This window comes from Ictidomys tridecemlineatus, chromosome 1 (assembly GCF_052094955.1).
Source record: "Ictidomys tridecemlineatus isolate mIctTri1 chromosome 1, mIctTri1.hap1, whole genome shotgun sequence".
Taxonomy (NCBI): domain Eukaryota; kingdom Metazoa; phylum Chordata; class Mammalia; order Rodentia; family Sciuridae; genus Ictidomys; species Ictidomys tridecemlineatus.
In genome coordinates this window covers 47,462,963-47,482,700 of record NC_135477.1, presented here as the reverse complement: position 1 = coordinate 47,482,700, position 19,738 = coordinate 47,462,963, and the positions used below count along the sequence as shown (strand labels likewise).

The window sequence follows — 19,738 nt, the reverse complement described above, 5'->3', positions numbered from 1 at the left end:
CTGAGTTAGTGGTAAGTATAGATGGTAATGATCCTTTTATTTAAGTCTGCTTTTCCATTAGTGACCAGATTGTCCCGCAGCTAGACAGTCACAGAGATAAGGTGGGGCAAAACAACAGGGCAGAAGAGGGAATGAGTTTGTTGTGAGTCATTATCTTTTTTTGTAGTTATAGACTGTGCTTAGTTTGTTAAGCACAATATTTGCAGTTTTAATGTGGTAAAACGCAATTGAGATATTTATATTGTTGTGAAAAGATTTGGATCACTTAATGGGATGCAAAACTGATTGATTAAAGAATAGCTACACTGATATTAAGGAATAACAAATTTAAAGTTATGCTTATTTTGAGTTTTTTTTCATTTTATCAAGTGTATAGATACAAACATGATAGAAAAAATAATTCTTTTGCTCTTAGGCTGCTGAAATTTCTGAATAGGAGGAACTAAACTTGTTTAGAGAGAAAAGAAATTTAAAATAGTTGACATACTGATAATTGATTTTTTTTCTTTTTACAGTTTTCAAAAAATTTTAACCAGATAAGGTATCTTTTGTCCAACTCTGTGCAAAACAGTTGAATGCTTTTGTTTTAACCTGTTATCTACAACTTGGAATGAAGTTTAACTAATGCCTACTGATAGATTCTGCAGAAGTGGACTATTTTTCCCATGTATTGATAATATAGTACCAACCTTTGATCCTTAAGTACTTTTTTAATCACTCGTGATTTTAGAATATACTTCTTTTTGATTGTCATCTCAAGTGAAATACAGACCAACTATCAATTTAGGACAGGGATGTAACTCAGTGATTAAAGCATTTGCCTAACACTCATGAGACCCAATATTCTAACCCCAGCCCCACCCCACCCCACCCAATCCTGCTGCAAAAAAAAAAAAAAGAAGAAGAAAAGAAAGAAAGAATAATTTTGGATTATTATTCTTTATTATTGTATTAATCAGCTTTTTGTCACTGTGACTAAAATGCCTGACATAAACATCTGAAAGGAACAAAGATTTATTTTGGCTCATGATTTCAGAGGTTTTAGTCCATGGTTGGCTGGCTCCATTGCTATGGGCCTGTGGTGAAGTAGAAAATAATGGTGGAAGGGCAGAGCAAAGGAAAGCAATTCATTTTTGGTAGTAAAGAAGCTGAGAGGGGCCAGGGCTGTAGCTCAGTGGTAGAGTGCTTGCCTAGCATGCATGAGGCACTGGGTTCAATCCTCAGCACCACATAAAGTAAAATAAAGATGTTGTGTCCACCTATAACTAAAAAATAAATACTAAAAAAAAAAAAAAAAAAGAGGGGCTGGGATTGTGGCTCAGTGGTAGAGCGCTCGCCTTCATGTTCCTCCACTTTTTTTTTTTTTTTTTTGATGGATCATGTTGAAGTTTTTTGGTTCTGGGCATTGGAGCGAGGGCTTCCTGCATGCTAACCATGCATTCTACTGCTGAGTTACACCCCCTGACCAAAGCAATATGGAATAAGTATTTGGTGACTTTGCATGTCATCTTGCGTAGGTGCTATGCTGATCTTCTGTGTATTGTTTCAATTTTGGTATATGTGTTCCAAAGCAAGCATTGTTTGTTGCTGAAGCAAGCATCGTTGGATTTTCTACATAAATGATCAAGCTGTTTTATTTTTTCCTTTTCAATCTGTATACCTTTTATTTCTTCTTGCCTTATTGAACTTGAAGAACTTATAATCTTTTATAAAAATGAAAACAGTCTTGCCTTGTTCTTGATATTAGAAGGAAAGCATTCAGTCTTTCTCCATTAAAAATGATGTTAGTGGGCTCAGTGGCAAAGTGCTTGCCTAGCATGCGTGAGGCACTGGGTTCAATCCTTAGCACCACATAAAAATTGACAAAATAAAGGCATTCTGTCCATCTACAACTACAAAATTTTTTTTTTAAAAAATGATGTTAGGGGGCTGGGGATGTGGCTCAAGCAGTAGTGCATTCGTCTGGCATGCGTGCGGCCCAGGTTCGATCCTCAGCACCACATACAAACAAAGATGTTGTGTCTGCTGAAAACTAAAAAAATAAATAAAAATTTTTTTAAAAAATGATGTTAGTTGGGGGCTAGGGCTGTAGCTCAGTGGCAGAGCGCTTGCCTAGCATGCAAGAGACACTGGGTTCGATCCTTAGCTTCATATACAAATAAAATAAAGGCATTCTGTCCATCTACAACTACAAAAAAAAAATGATGTTAGTTGGGGCTGGAGTTGTGGTTCAGTGGCAGAGTGCTTGTCTAGCATGTGCAAGTTACTGGGTTCCATCCTCAGCACCACTTTTAAATAAATAAATAAATAGATGTACTAAAAATATTTTTAGCAAAATGATGTTATAGTTTTTATCAAAGATGCCCTTTATGAAGGTGATGAAATTTCTTTGTAAGTTTGCTGAGAATTTTTAACAAGAATGGATGCTACTTTTTGTCAAATGCTTTTCTTCATCTTTTGGATGATCTTGTTATTTCTCTGATTTAGCTTGTTAATATGATTAATTATTTTGTATTTCAAGTGTTAAATTATCTTTGAATAATTCTTGGGATAAATGTCACTTGCTTATAATATATTATTCTTTTGTATATGTTGGATTTGATTTGTTTTGAATTTTTGCATCTCTGTTCATTAAAAATATCAGTTTGTAGTTTTGTAATTTCTTATCTGGCTTTGGTATCAGGGTAACACTTGCCTCAGAACGAATTCAGAAATATTCCTTCTTTTTCTGAAAGGGTTTGTAGAGAATTTGATATTCTTCTTTGAATGCTTGTTGTCACTTAGCAGTGAAGCCCTCTAGGTCTGAAATTTGTTTTGTCAGAATATTTTTAGCTGGGCTGGGGATGTGGCTCAAAGGGTAGCGCGCTTGCCTGGCATGCGTGCGGCCCAGGTTCGATCCTCAGCACCACATACAAACAAAGATGTTGTGTCCGCCGAAAACTAAAAAATAAATATTAAAAATTCTCTCTCTCAAAAAAAAAAGAATATTTTTAGCTGCATCAGAAATTTCTTTAGTAGATACAGAATTATTATTCTTGAGTGACATTTGGTAATTTCTCTTTTCAGGAATTTGTCCATTTCATCTAAATTAGCAAACTTATTTGTGTAAATTCCCTTATTATCCTTTAAATATCTGAAGGATATGTGGTGATGTCACCATTTTTATTTCTGACATTGGTAATTTTTAGATTTCTCATTGTCTTTTTTGATTATGGCCAAAAGTTTTATCAGTTTATTGACCTCAAAGAATCAACTTTTGGTTTTACTGATTTTTCTTTATTGCTTTTTAAAAATTGTCAATGGATCATTTTTTGTTTATTTATTTACATGTAGTACTGAGGATTGAACTCAGGGCCTCACACATGCCCGGCAAGCACTCTACCACTGAGCCACAACTCCAGCCCTGATTTTTCTTTATTGTTATTTCTGTTATCATTGTTACTGATTTCTGCTATTATCTATTATTTTCCTTCTATTTTGGGTTTAATTTTATCTTTATCTAGATCCTGTGTTTTGTAAATGCCAAGGCTACTGATCTGAGACCTTCCATCATTTTTTAATGTAGGTATTTAGTTCTATCAAAATTGTCCAAACACTGCGTTTAGCAGCATCCCGTAAGTTCTATGGTGTTGTGATGTTTTCATTGGTGTTCAGATCAAATGTTTTTCCATTTGAATTCTTTGACCTACGTGTATTATTTAGTTCCCAAATATTTTTTTTAACATTTATTTTTTAGTTGTAGGTGGACAAAATACCTTTATTTTATTTTTTATGTTGTGCTTAGGATCGAACCCAGTGCCTCACACATGCCAGGTGAGCGCTCTACCACTGAGCCAGGTCTGAGGCTGACCTTAGACTTGCAATCCTCTTGCCTCAGCCCCTAGTTCCCAGATATTTGGGAAACTTTCTAGAGATCTTTCTGTTACTGATTTCTAATTTTTTATTATTTTTAAAACATTTATTTATTTATTTATTTTGGAACCAGCAATTAAATCCAGTGGCGCTTAATCACTCTACCACATCCCCAGCCCCTCTTTTTTTTTTTTTTTTTGAGATAGGGCCTTGCTAAGTTACTGAGGCTGGCTTTGAACTTGTAATCCTTCTGCCTTAGCCTCCTGAGCTGCTAGGATTATAGATGTACACCACTGTGCCCAGATTCTAATTTAATTGCATCATAGTCACAGAACATGTTTAGTATGACTTGAACCTTTTTAGGTCTACCCCGACTGGTTTTAGGGCCTATAATATGGTCTATCTTGATCAGTGCTTATTGATCAATTATAGAAAGAAGATAATTGATTACTAAAATTGTGGAGTTATTTCTCCTTGCCGTTCTACCAGCTTTACTTCACATGTTATTTAGTATATATACCCTTAGGATTTCTTTGTCATCATTATGAAATGACCTTTAAAAATACTCCTGGGCTAGGGCTGGGATTGTGGCTCAGCGGTAGAGCGCTTGCCTAGCACGTGCGAGGCCCTTGGTTCCATCCTAAGCACCACATAAAAATAAATAAATAAAGGTATTGTGTTCAACTACATTTTTTTTTTTAAGAGCGAGAGAGAAAATTTTTTAATATTTATTTTTTAGTTTTTCGGCAGACACAACATCTTTGTTTGTGGTGCTGAGGATTAAACCCGGGCTGCACGCATGCGCGCTACGGCTTGAGCCACATCCCCAGCCCAACAACTACAATTTAAAAATATTTTTAAAAAAATTCCTAGGCTAGAGTTGTAGCTCAGTGGTAGAGTGCTTGCCTAAGGTGTGAAGCACTGGGTTCGAAACTCAGCACCTCCTAAAAGTAAATAAACAAAATAAAGGTGTTTTGTCCATCTACAACTAAAAAAAAAATTTTAAATTTTAATTATAATCTTTGCTCTGAAATCTGTTTCTAATAACAATGTAAGTACCCAGCTGATTTAATTAGTGTTAACATGGTATTATTTTTCCCATTCTTTTAACCTCTCTCTATTTTTAAATTATATTTCTCACAGACAACATTCAGTTGCATATTTTCAGATAATTTCAATCTCTGTGTTAGACCAGGATGCAAGAAAAGACCACTGACTCCAATTAAAATCAAATTAAAGCAAGCTTATTATTTCGACTGGCAGGGCTGCCTCTCCCTCCCAAAACCACGGGAACAAGACAGCAACCCCAGCTTTCCTGCAGCCCAGCTTTATAGCCCAGAAAGTTACATGTGGGGGGTTACAGATAACAGAACTCTGACAAGCATCACACTAATGGTAGTTTACATTTTTTGCTGGCCCCAACATCAGAATTTATGAGGACCATTAGAGCCTCAGAGAGGGTTGTTGTCTGGCCAGGGAAGGCCAATATTTATGAGGTGTCACTAAGTTTCATAGAGGGCTGCTATCTGGTCAGAGAGCCAGGCATGGGTGAGTTCAAGGCACGGGCAGGCATTCCAAGGAGGTTCAGAATTTGCAGTAATTTATAGTAAAGCCGAAATTATCTTTACATGGCTTTGTGGTGAGATGGCTCCCAATTTTAAGAAAAGATTAGGTTGGGTCTATCATCTGCCCTCAATCCTTTTTGTTTTGTTTTGAAATAAGGTCTTGCTAAATTTCTGAGGCTGACATTGAATTTAGGATCCTTCTACTTTGGTCTCCCAAGCAGCTAGGATTATAGGCGTATGCCACTGCAGCCCCACAGCCAAATTCTCAGCCCTTCAGTTGGAGTACCTAAGGCATTTACTTTTTCTTTCTTCCTCTCCTCCCTGCCCCCACTTCTAGGATTCAAACCCAAGGCCTCCTACGTGCTAGGCAAGCTGAACTATTTCTTCAGTCCAAGACTTTTACATTTAATGTGATTATTGATATGGTTATGTAACATCTTCTGTCTTTGTCTTTTCTGGTTTTCTCCCATTTTGTTCTGCCTATGCCTTCTTTTGAATTCAGTGGGTTTTGTTTTGTTTTGTTTTGTTTTTGTTTTGGGGTACTGGAGATTGAGCTTAGGGTCACTCAGCCATTGAGCCATATCTCCAGCCCTATTTTAATCTCCCCTGTTGGCTTATTAACAATAACTCCATTTTTTTTTTAAGTTTTAGTAGTTGGTATTTTTTCACTTCTCCCAATTTTTGTGCTTTGGTTGACATGTATTTTACTCTGTAATATTGTAATATAATTCCATATTGCATTGCCTTTTTGTTTTCCTTTTTTTGTGTGTGTGGTGTTGGTACTTGAACCCGGGACCTCATAGATATTAGGCAGGTGCTTTACTCCTGAATACACTCCCAGCCCAGTAAATTATCTTTTAAAGAAATATAAATAGTAAGAAAAAAATGTGTTTATCTATGTAGTAACCATTTCTAGTGTTCTTCCTCTGTTTTAGAATCATATTTTCATATTTTTTTTCCTTGCCTGAAGAACTTTCTTTTTTAACATTTCTTGTAGTGTAAGCCTGTTGCTGATGAAATGGGTCAGCTTCTGTGTGTCTGACAAAGGTGTTTCACCTTTATTTTTGAAAGACATTCACTGGATGACTTTTTATTTTTCCTTTTAGTATTTTAAATGTATTATTTTATGCTTGACACAGAGGCTTATGCCTGTAATCAAGCAACTGGGGAGGCTAATGAAGGAGGATTGAAAATTCAAGGCCAGTCTCAGCAACCTAGGGAGATCCTGTCTCAAAAAGCAAACAACCAAATAAACAACTGAGGATGTAGCTCAGCAGTAAAGTGCCCTGGATTGAACCCCTGGTACAAAAAAAAGAAAAAAAAAAGACAGTTGAGATCAGCCTTGCAATTTAGCAAGACTCCCAGCAACTTAGCAAGACCATATGTCAAAAAAAGGATTGGGAATGTAACTCAGTGATATAACATCCCAGGTTCCATCCGTAGTAATAAACAAATAGACAACAACAAAAAATAGATATATGCAGTTTCATTGTAATCTAGTTTGTTTTGTTCCCAGTGAAAATTTTTTTAAAAATTAAAAAAAAAAAACCTGGCACAGAGCCATGTACCTGTAATCTCAACAGCTCAGGAGCTGAGGTAGGAGAACTACAAGTGTTTAAAGCCAACCTCAGCAATTTAGGGAGCCCCTAAGCATTTTAGCTCAGTGGTTGAGTACCTCTTTTGCTTTTAAGATTTTCTCATTGTCACTGGTTTTGAGCAGTATGATTATGTTAGTTTCTTCTTTATTTTGTAATGCTGAGGTTGAACCTAGGGTCTAAGCTAGTTAAGCACTCTACTACTGAACTATATCCTTAGCCCTCTTATTTCTTAGGTTTGGAGTTTATTTAGCTTTTATGTTTTCTATGTATGTTTATAGTTTTCACTGGATTTGGAAAAATTGGGACTATTATTATTTCAACTATTATTTTTTATATTCTTTCTCTTTTGCAAGATGTCCATCTCATTTGGAGATATCCAGTTAAAAACACATTAGGTTGTGCTGGGGTAGTGTCACACGTCTGTAATCTCAGTGGTTCAGGAGGCTGAGGCAGGAAGATTGCAAGTTTTAGGCCAGCCTGGGCAATTAGTGAGGCCTCTCTCAATATAAAAAAATGAAAAAGTGGGGCTGGGGTTGTGTCTCAGCTGTAGAGTATTTGTCTAGCACGTGCGAGACGCTGGGTTCGATCTTCAGCACCACATAAAAATAAAATAAATAAAATACAGGTTTTGTGTCCAACTACAACTGAAAAAAAATTTTTTTAAAGATATTTTTAAAAAAATTTAAAAAGGACTGAGGCAATAAAGCACCTGGAGTTCAGTCCGGTCATGAATGAGCTTTGTGGTTAACATAGACCAAAACATGTTTATGTCTTGAGTTACCTGGTAGTCATTAGACAAGAAAACACAAGTTCTTTTATTCTAATTTTAATTTCATATAGGTTTCAGAAAGGCTAGGAAAAGATTAAGACAGCTGTGGTTGGGGGTGTAGATGTGGGGGGGGGGATGAAGAGCTCAATGAGCAAGACAAAGAACACATGCAAATGCAGTCACTAAAGATGGACAGATAAGATTATGAACCAGCTAGCTGAAGAAATTGTTCAGGGTACAGAGATATCAAAACTCTGGAACATACTATTCTAAGCCAAGGTTCAGACAGATGGCAGTTTCCTAGTGTTATCTAGGAGTGTCAGCTTGAGATGTCAACTTGGAGTGGTCATCACAAGCAGGAGAAACCAAACTCTGCTAAAGCCCCACTTTGATGATTTTCCTATGCAATGCTCCTGACCAGGTAATAGGTTAGAATGTCTCCATGTTTAGTCTCAGGGGATTCTACCTTTTATGGCCCTTGAGTTAGGCAGTTGCTTCATTTGGTGGTCTGGTGTGTTAAAGTAAAGCTAATGAGTAATGCCCATGCATCCATGTGCTTCTGATTAATTCTGATAAGTTCACAGGTGGTTATTTTTATTGGCACGATTGATTTATTATGGATTTATGCCTTATGGCCAGGCAGATAGTGGTTGTTTTCTTGTATAAACAAGGTGTAGTCCCATTTCACCTCAGCACTTAAAATCAAAATTGAGTAGCGTTTGGTAAACTACTGCTTTACAAAATGAAGAAACACAGGTTTAGGCATAGCCTGAAAACTTCTGTTCTATACATCATGCAGTAACTCAGAGCAGAGCACAGCCTGCTCTCCATGCCCCCTTCACAATATATATAGTTAGATATATTTAAAGTGTATAGTTCATTAACATTAAGTACATTAACATTGTATGCAGCTTTTACAACCACCTATCTCTAGAACTGTTTTTATCTTCCGAAACTGGAACTGTACTCATTAGACAATAACTCTCCCTTCTTCCAGTTTTTGGCAACCAGGAGAACCCAGTCAGAGAGACAGGTGGTGGTAAAGTAAAAAACTATTTTCCATACTGGGAAGGAACAGTACCTACTACAGTACCAGTGTCCTAATAAGACCTGTCCTCAGGTACTAAAAGAACTGGTTGATCATTATCTCAGGACAGGTTCTGTGGGGTCCTGATCCGCCAGAGAAGTCATCATTGCTTGAGGGGAGCAATTTGATTCCCTTTATGAGGTGATTTTTCCTGCCTGGGGGGTGGGAAGAGCATTGGTGCCTGTCTTAGGGTGTAGACCCATAGGACTCACTGGAATTGAGATAAGCTGGAAAGAACTAAGAGAGAACATGTCACAGGAGCAAAAGGCAATTACTGGGTCCTCCTTTAAATCCCCAGTTTTAAAGGGTCCCTATTACAAGATTAGCTCTTTTTACCTTTTTTTTTTTTTTCAGTCTCCTGAGTCACTGGGAGCATAGGAATGCTGCACCTGGCCTGGCAACACAGTCAGCTCTTAATCTCATCCAATGTATTTTCCATCAATGATAATATAATTTCATCTGTAAAATTTCAAATTTAGTCTTTTTTTTAATGTGTCCATGTCTCTTAACTTTAAAAAACATAATACAGTTATTATACCTGTTGATTTTCTTATCTACATGCTAATTCTTTTATCCTTTATTAGGTATGAATCAATTTCTGTCTTGATGTATTTTTCTCAGTTTCCTGCTTTGCATGCCTGATAAGCTATGGCTGGGTGCCAGATATTATGAATTTTACCTTTTGAATTCTGAATACTTTTATATTTCTCCTATTAATATTCCTGAACTGGTTGTGAAATAAAATTAAATTGCTTGAAAACAATTTGATCCTTTTGATTCTTTTAAGATCTGTTAGGCTGGACTGTTGGAGGATTCTTGCACAGACACACCAGGGCTTTCAGTAGGAAGCAGCATTTATTAATGTCAGCGCTGGCTCAGCGGATTAGTTTCCAAAGTCTGAGCCCCAAGCATAGAGGGGGTGTTGATAGTCCAGTCTCTCTGCCCTTGCATGGTAGTCCCTTTGTCTCCCCAATATGGTAACATACCTTCTGATTGGGTTTTTTGTACTCTAGAACTGCAACAGTTGCAACTCCTCATATGCACATAGATACTGACTGTGCCACGTTGCCTAACAGTCGTGCATGCATACCTGGTTACTGAGTGTGCCATGTCTGCCTCTCTTTGTTCCTGGAGAGCCCTTATCACAGGACCAGAGATAGGTTTAGTGTAGTCATCCTTTCTCAAGAGATAGTGTCCTACCCACCCTCCAGTACTGGAGATTGAAGGAGGGGCACTTAGTACTGAACACCTACATCCCTACCCCTTTTATTTTTTATTTTAAGACAGAACCTCACTAAGTTGCTCATGTTGCAATCCTCCTGCCTCAGCCTCCTAAGTAGCTGGGTTTACAAGCATGTATCACAGTGGCCATCTCTGCACCAATATTTTGAGCCAAATGATCCATTTTTGGGGGAGGGAAAGGAGTCCTGTGCATTATAGAACTTTTTCTCCACATTTTTTAAAATACATTTTTTAGTTGTGTATGGACTCAATGACTTTATTTATTTTTATGGGGTGCTAGGATCCAACCCAGTGCCTCACATTTGTGAGGTAAATGCTCTACCACTGAGCTACAACTCCAGCCCCTTTTTCCACATTTATAATTGGGCACAATACCTTTATTTTGTTCGTTTATTTTTATGTGGTGCTGAGGATTGAACCCAGGGCCTCGCACTTGCTAGGTGAGCACTCTACCACTGAGCCACAACCCCAGCCCTTTCCACATTTTTTTTTAATTGGTGCATTATAGTTGTATATACTGATGAGATTTGTTGTTATATATTTGTACATGCATGCAATACACAACATAACAATATAATTTGGTCAGTATCACTCCCCAGCATTATAGAATTTTTATCAGCATCCCTGATCTTTACTCTAAATGCCAGTAGCATTGCCCCCCAGTTGGGACAATCAAAAATGTCTCTAGTTATTGCCAAATATCCCTAAAGAGTGAGGAGAATTAGCATTAGTTAAAAACTACTGCTTTAGAGTTAATTTTGCCTCACTACAATGGCAAGATCTTTCTTGTATGGTACCCCAAACCCCATGAATCATGAGCTTTTTTTTTTTTTTTTTTCTTCCAGTCTGGCTATTTGGGATAGGCATTTTTCTTGGCCTTTGTGAGTGCCAGGAATTGTTTTGGATGGTATTTCTCTGTCTTAGTTAGTTTCCTTCTATGCACACATTGATCAGCATTCAACTCAGTATTCAAGGGAGACCATCTGCAAATCTCTGGAGTTCTCCCTCTGTGTGTATTTATCTTCTCTAGTATTCATCCTGCGAACGCTAGCCACTGTGATCACCCCAGACTTTTAATTTTATTTCCTCAAGTGAGCTCTAGTCCGTTAGGCCTCATCTGGGTTTCTCATTCTATGCCTTTATGACTTGAAAGCCTTCAAAAGAAGTAAGCTAGGGTGATAGAGCCCACCTTAGTGGTTTCCTGTCCCTAATGGATTTACCTGATGTCCGCTGTCTTGACCCCCACCTCCCATATATTTTGCCAAGTTTTTTTGGTTGTTTCAGGTCTGAAAGTAAATAAATTTAGTCCTTGTTACTACATCTTGGCCAGAAGCAGGAGTCCTTTAAATGATAATTGATTCAAACCAGTTTTAGTTAAAAATGAAAGCATTCACTAATCTAATTTCTTCATTTTATTGATTTGTATGAAACCTGTATCTCTTTTTTGTTCAACGTCTTCTGTTCCCTGTAATTCCTGTGGCACAACATAAATATTAAATGGACCCTAAACCTTTTTATCATCTTTTAATATATCTCTTTAATGCAGGCCTCCACAACATAGTTACATAGTGATTTAGTGTCTCTAACTATTATGTAGTACCATATAATTAAAGGGCATGCACTGACCTGATGAAGCAGAACAGTGAAATGTATCATGCTTTTAGGGCCTTCCCACACCAGACTCAAAGACTTCTATGAGGCTTCTATGCATGATAACTCCTATTTTCTAGCAGCTAAAACATCAGCTTCAAAGCCCTTAAGCTCATTTGCTTGGTGGAGGTTGTAAAGAACTATGAGCTAAGACAGGGAAAAACAGGAAAGAAAAAAAAATTGAAAGAAGAATCATTTTGAGTAGAATATGAGATGAAACTGTACTGAAGAATAATGCTACAAGCATGGGAGTGACTTGGAACCCATTGGTGGTAAGCTGTTAAAGGGGGAAGGCAGCAGAATAGAAATGTAATGAATATAATGAAGAAATCTGGCCTTGTTGTTATGAGTGTGCTTCTTTCTCAGGTTGCTGCATCATAACTGTTGTTGATTTTTGTAGCATATGCTTGCTGGCTATCTAAGGATCAAGTAATTTAGTTAGAGTATACTTAGAAGAAAAGGAGATATGTAAGGTAGAATAAGTAGATAGAATAAACTACCTAGCTGTGTATATGAACCAAAACAGAGCAAAACCAAATTTTTAATAAAATTTTATATATGCTATATGATAAATAGTGTCAAATAATATATGTTGGGGCTGGGGATGTAGCTCAAGCGGTAGCCCGCTCACCTGGCATGCGTGCGGCCCGGGTTCGATCCTCAGCACCACATACAAACAAAAGATGTTATATCCGCTGAAAACTAAAAAATAAATAAATATTAAAAATTCTCTCTCTCTAAAAAAATAAGTAAATAAAGTTTAAAAAAATAATAATATATGTTATATCAATGTGCAAATTCCACAAATCATAGTTCCTTAACATTTGGGGTGGAGAATGATACACTGTAGCTTAAAAGAATTGAGTGAGATGAGTGGTGCATCTCTACACCGTGTACAACCAAAGAATTGAAATATTGTACTATTTGTATTCTTCTGTCATGTACAAATAAGTTAGAACAAATAAAAAAATTTAAAAAAGAGTTGAGTCAGAGTTTTTTTGTAATGTTGCAGTAAACTTTAAGAAAATATGAACTCCTTTAGATGGATTTGATTTTAATTTTCTAAGACTAAAAAACTATAGGATTGATAAAACCAAAAGTTCTATTTGGAAACAGAATATGGTTTAAGCCTTCTAAAAACTTGGATTAAGTAATTAAGAAATAAATACTTATGATTAGCTGACATTTTCTTGTCACTCATCTGTGGGTGGAATTTTATCAAGTGTGTTTCTTTTTAGAATAATTTGATGATGCAAGTGGTACTTATTAAAGTATCTGTTTTTGCTGAATTATTTTAAGTCTTCATGGCAAGAAGTTTGTGTGGATAGGGAAGAATGCATGTACCATCTGCTTTTCAATGTCCTCAGCCTAAGGAACTATAGAAGGTTTTCATAGCACAAAATGCAAAAAGCAATGATAAACACCAAAGCTAGGAGATATTACATCTGGGAGGAGAGGAGGAGAATATGTTATCCATGACATTGTGAAGGACATTGGTTTATCTTTCAGGATAAATTTGTATATAATCTTTAGTCTTGCTTTTTAAAGTGCTCTTTTAAAATAAATGTTAGCATATATACAGAAAAGTATAGATCATAAATATGTAGCATGATGATTTTTCATAGAAGGAGCATACCTATATAACTAGTATCCATCCAGATTAAGAAATAGAACTTTTGTATTGGAACTTTTTTGACCCCCCCCCAAAACTGTGTTGTGGGCACATGTATGTTCATTGTATCATTTTTTTTCATATTTTAAAAAAATGCTTTAAAGTTTCCCCGTCACATTTTGAAAATCATCTCAGAAGGAAATAGAGTCACTATTTAGAGATTTAGAAAAATGTCAGAAAACACACAGGCTTTAGTAGTTGAGGAGGTACATTTGAGAAATAATGTTTTTCCTTTCTTTTTTTAACCCCTATGTAGGACTTTGTCTCCCATTTATCTGATATACTTTATAAACCTGATATAGTCCAGGGTAACTGAAAGTTTTACAATAGGAAAATGACATAAACATCTTAATAGGATAAAAATAGTAAAATTAATAAGTGCTTTTTAAAACATATAATATTGGCCTTTTATAACTGTAATATAAAGTATAGGTCATCAAACTTATATGTTAATTGAAAAGACCATTTAAAAAATTATCACTAAAATCCCAAAAATGTCTTATTCCATTCTATAATGAGATATTCACAATATAGAAGTAACTGAGTTCTTATTAAGACCCCAATTTATAACTAGTTTAAAGGCTCAATATCTGTTAGAGAAATCATTTTATGCAGTTATCTATTTGCTTTTTTTTTTTTTTTTTAAGGACTCTGACAGGGCATTTATTTATTACTATTGTTCAAGTAACACATTGATCAACCTGACAAGACAGACATGCCTTGGTCCCACCAATGTGGAAATTTACAATAAACAATTGCTTTTGATTATGATATTGATAATGATGACAAAAGTAATGAAACAAAAAAGTTTTTTTCCTAGACGTTAAATATTGTAATTTGTCTAAGTGGGAAGTGCAGAGTTTTTTCTTTTCATTTTAATTTGTTATATATGACAACAGGATGCATTACAATTATCTATTTGCTTTTGTGGGGTTTTTTTCTGCCTCAAATTGGAAAGATACTTTTTCTAAGAATATGGTGATTTCAGATATTTGATTTTTTTAACATACAGTAAAGCTTTTTATAGCTATCATTTAATGAAAAGTATTAAAATGAGATTTTTTTTTCCCCACTGTTGTCAACAGAAGTCTTTTAAAGTAAGTTATAAGTTATGGCTGATATGGTGGAAAAGCTGTTTGTAAAATAACTTTCTCTAAAATGTTAGATCATGGAGCTTAGGATATAACTCAGTGATAAAACACTTGCTCAGCATGCATGAGACCCTTGGGTGTATCTCCAGCACCGCCAGAAAACAAATAACAAACAAAAATGTTAGTTCATTAGCCTTTCTTCTGCTTTGGGGGTTATATGTATATAATGTATATAATGTTGATCTATTGAAAAGTCACTTATTATTTAATAATTTTTATTTCTTTGACTCTAGAATCCAGTAGGGAATGTAAGTAAATGACTGTTTCTGCTATGTTTTTGTGTATTTGGTCTTTGAAGGAGTTGTTAACACACTAAAATTTTTGTTTTGTTTACTTATTTTCCCTTGGCAGACAGTGGAGGAAGAAATGGCAGGTCCCAATCAACTCTGTATTCGCCGTTGGACTACCAAGCATGTAGCTGTGTGGCTGAAGGATGAAGGCTTTTTTGAATATGTGGACATTTTATGCAATAAGCACCGACTTGATGGAATCACACTGTTAACATTGACTGAATATGATCTCCGGTCTCCTCCTCTGGAAATCAAAGTCCTAGGGGACATTAAGAGGTTAATGCTTTCTGTCCGAAAATTGCAGAAAATACATATTGACGTTTTAGAAGAAATGGGCTACAATAGTGACAGTCCCATGAGTTCCATGACCCCATTCATCAGTGCTCTTCAAAGTGCAGACTGGCTGTGTAATGGTGAACTTTCACATGACTGTGATGGACCCATCACTGACTTGAATTCTGATGAGTACCAGTACATGAATGGCAAAAACAAACATCCTGTTCGAAGATTGGACCCAGAGTACTGGAAGACCATACTAAGTTGTGTATATGTTTTTATAGTATTCGGGTTTACATCTTTTATTATGGTTATAGTCCATGAACGAGTGCCTGACATGCAGACCTATCCACCACTCCCAGATATATTCTTAGACAGGTAAGTATTTTTCCTACATACTAAGTTTGTGGAAGATTGCTGTGGTAACAGCAGTGATAATATGTTGTTGTGGTCGTGGTTGACATATACTTTACATTTGCTTTATCTGGTGGTATTAAAAAGATATTTTGAAATCATTTAAAGTAAAAACCTTACCTAAACTTAAAAGTTCAACCCTAGGTGACCATTGCTTAACTTATTTTTCATATATATATATATATATTTAGTTTTCTATGAACCTTTATTTTATTTATTTTTATGTGTTGCTGAGAATTGAACCCAGTGCCTCACACATGGTAGGCAAGTGCTCTACCACAAAGCTATAACCCCAGCCCTAATTTATTTTTGTATAGATTTAATCCTTACACATTTCAGATTTTGAAAGGGTGTCCTGGAAGTATATTTGATCGATTGATTTTTAGACTTTTATGTGGTGCTGAGGATTGAACCCAGTGCCTCATATGTACTAGGCAAGTGCTCTACCACTGAGCTAGCTATATCCCTAGCCCCTATTTTTTTTCCTTAATGATGAGCAGGGTTCTGCTTTTCTGAAAATGTGGGCAGTCTCTTATCACCAGATGAATTGGAGTTATCACAAATAGTACAAATGGATTTAATTGTAATATTATTTTTTATTAAATACTGGATTTAGAAAAAGAATATAGTATATGTATTGTATGAAAAATAATAGAACAATAAACAGAACTATTTTATATTTGTGATTTAAAAGAAGTCTTGAAAAACTTTGTAGTGCCTTATTTTTATAAAATATTTTGCCCTTGACTTTCCGAAAGTAACTTATGGTATATGTATTTAAGAATTTTTTATTTTATTTTATTTTGAGATGGAGTCTTACTAAATTGCCCAGGCTGGCCTGTGGGAGGCCATCCTCACACGTGATTTGAGTCACCTCCTGGCTGGGCAAGAAGTGCTTAGGCACATCTTGTGTCCAGAGCTTTCCCTACCCTTCTGAGGTCCAAGGGCTTGTCCCTGTGGAGGCATGTCTGGCCACTACCCCAAAGACCCAGTCGTCATACCTGACCTTGGGACACTGCCCCCTTAATCTTCATTGGATGGGCTTTTCTCCAGAATTTTCTGTTCCCCAATAAAAGTCCACTCCCTCGAGTATATTCTCTCTCTCTCTCTCTCTCTCTCTCTCTCTCTCTCTCTCTCTCTCTCTCTCTCACTAGCCTCTTCAGTAAACCTCGATACCATAATAGGAGGCTGGAGCTAGGAGAAGCTGTCCTGAAGCTGGTTTAAAGGTAATTAGAGTCTGTCTCTTTAATTCAAAACTCCCTAGAGATTTCTCATGTTCTGAACCTTCATTTATGAAGCCTTGTCCGCCTCCACAGGGACAAGCCCTCGGACCTCAGAAAGGTGGGGAAAGCTCTGGACACAAGATGTGCCTAAGCGCCTCTCGCCCAGCCAGGGAGGTGACTCAAATCACGTTCGAGGATGGCCTCCCACAGGTCAGCCTGGACAATTAGTAAGACTCTATTTCAAAATAAAATAAAATATTCTTAAAATATATATACTATAAGTTACTTTCGGAAGGTCAAGGGCAAAATATTTTATAAAAACAAGGCACTACAAAGTTTTTCAAGGCTAAACTGACCTCAAACTTGGGCTCCTCCTGTCTAAGCCTCCTGAGTTGCTAGGATTACCAGAGTGTACTACAACTGGAAAGATGAAATAATTTTAGAATATTCACATTACAATGGTGGATAGGGTCTGGGAATTGAGCTCTGTGTTAGAGTGCTTCCCTGGCATGTGTGAGACCCTAGGATTGATCCCACCACTGGGAAAAAAAAAAAAAAAAAAAGACAGTAGTATTTGGGAGGCTGAGGCAGGAGGATTTTAAGTTGTAGGCCAGCCTGGGCAACATAGTAAGATGCTATCTTAAAATTTAAAAAGGGATGGGGATGTAGTTTAGTGGGTAGAGTACTTTCCTAGCATAAATGAGCCCCTGCCTTCAATTCCCAGTAACACACACACACAGTCAAATACACAGAAAGAATAGCATACACATGACATTTTTGCTCCCTGTGAAATCCCAACTAAAATTTTTTTTTGTTTGCTTTTGTTTTTTAAGTACTAAAGCCTACAGGATGGGTTAGATAAAACAGCTATACATTTTTGGAAGTGTGAAGGCAGAATGAATGAATGGCAACTAGCAAAAAATATCCTAATTCTAAAATAGCAATGGAGAAAACTGAAAATCAACCTAATTTATATTGCAAATTTCTCAAAGCTGTGGATACTGGAGGTGAAAGAGTTATGAGAAAAAAATAGAAATATAAAGAGAGAAATAAAGAGAATTGATTGAAAGTTGTTTAAGAAGTTATTAGAAAAAAAATAAGTTATTAGAATATTCTATCTCCTAGTCTATATAGTTTTCCCACCTATAAACAAAAATCCCTAAGGAAGAAAGTGTGTGGATATCTGGTGAAAAGATATGTGGATATGTTGGGGGAAATAGCAGAGGAAACAGCTAGGTACAAAAAATTCTAAACTGGGAGTATTCTGGCATGTTTAAGGAACAAGAAGTAAAAAATAGGAAGAGCATTTAAATCAAATAAATAAGGAAAAACTATTTAAAAAGATCGAGAGAAAGAGAAACCATTCAGAAGACTGAAGAGAAAGATACTTCCACAAGTATCCTAGAAGTCAGACAAAAAAAAGTATTTTTAAGAAGGCTGGGTAGCTGGCTATGTCAAATGCTCAGAAAGGTCATGTAATTCAGCAATTAATTGGCCTTTGGATTTAGCGACATATTGGTCATCAGTGACTATGGCAAGAGTTAATAATGGCAAAAATCCAATTATAATGGATTCAAGTGAGAATATAATTTACCTGAAGGTAATTCTTCACAAATATGAAAAAACATTACATTGTGACATTATTTATAATAATTATAAATATTGGCAATAATCTAAACGTTTATCCATGGAAAACTATTGAATATACTATGGTTACATCTACACAGTGAATTACTATTTAATCATAAAAAAGAATGCGGATAATTTCTATGAAATTATATGAAGTGATTTGTAACAAAAACTCAGCAATGGGGTCTGGGATTTTGTGGTTCAGTGGTAGAACACTTGCCTTGCATGTGTGAGGCACTGGGTTCGATTCTCAGCACCACATATAAATAAATAAAGGTATTGTGTTCAACTACAACTAAAAAAAAAAAAAAATTAAAACAGACTAAAAAACCCTGAAACTTGGCAGTGAACACTGTGAGCTTATAGATGGTCATGTATAACCACCATTCCCAATGAAAAGGAGCTAGACCAGGGCTTCTCAGAGAAGTGACCAATTTTAAGTCTGTGGTAAGGAAAGTATAACATAAGAGAGAAGTAGATCTTGTGCTGTAAATCAGGGAAAGTGCACAAACCAATGGCAACACGTCAAAAGAACATAGGAATTGGTTTAAAGGGGCTCCTGCTGAACAAATTAGTATAATTGGAACATCAAAAAGAATAATGATGGTAATGGACTATAATATATTGAAAAGAAAAATAATCTTTAAATCTACAGTAATAAACAAAAAATAATGGGTAAGACAGGAAGCTCTTCAAGAACACTATCCAGCAAATAAATGTGGTCGCATGACTTGTTTTGCATCCTCTAATAAGGTGAAAGGCCATTTGGTAGCAGCATAGTGTGGAGATCTGAAAGTATCATCTTACATATTACTTAATTACATAAGGAATAAAGTACCTTTACAATATAGCAAGACCTGGCATGTGTCTGCTTAACCAAATGACCAAATGTAGCATCTCCATAGAACAAACCAACATTATGTGCATTGAAAGTGATGTTCACAATATCATCTATAATCTTGCTCCCCACCCTAATTTTTTAAAAATGTAACTATGAGAACATAGTCAGAAAGATCTGAAACATGGAATATTCTACATAATAAGTAATCTGAAATCCCCAGAAATATCATTGTCATCACAAAAACCAGGGGGAATTGTAAGAGAAATTGAAGAGACATAATCAGGAACAGTACTTTAATTGGATCCTATATTAAGAAAAAATATTTCTATAAAGAACATTTTGAGGTAATTAGGAAATTTTGAAGACCTGTATATTAAATGTTAACTAAATCAATGTTATAATTTCCTGGATGTAATAGTATATTGAGTTATGAAAAGGATATGCTTGTTCTTAGAAATGCCAAAATATTTAGAGGAAAA

General features: G+C 35.9%; 1 protein-coding gene and 1 non-coding gene across 4 annotated transcripts in view; one reads left to right on the top strand and one right to left on the bottom strand.

Annotated features, from left to right (window-relative positions):
• The window catches only part of Samd8 (sterile alpha motif domain containing 8), a 59,945-nt gene that overhangs the window by 13,515 nt on the left and 26,692 nt on the right, over positions 1-19,738 (top strand). For all 3 annotated transcript variants that reach the window (XM_013358895.4, XM_005325874.5, XM_021726704.3), the window contains exon 2: positions 14,938-15,530. In XM_013358895.4, coding sequence (XP_013214349.1) covers positions 14,938-15,530 — 593 coding nt within the window. The remainder of the gene's footprint in view (positions 1-14,937; positions 15,531-19,738) is intronic.
• LOC144367729 (U6 spliceosomal RNA) lies at positions 1,474-1,578 on the bottom strand. Its single transcript, XR_013427257.1, has one exon. It is a non-coding gene; the product is annotated as a U6 spliceosomal RNA (small nuclear RNA).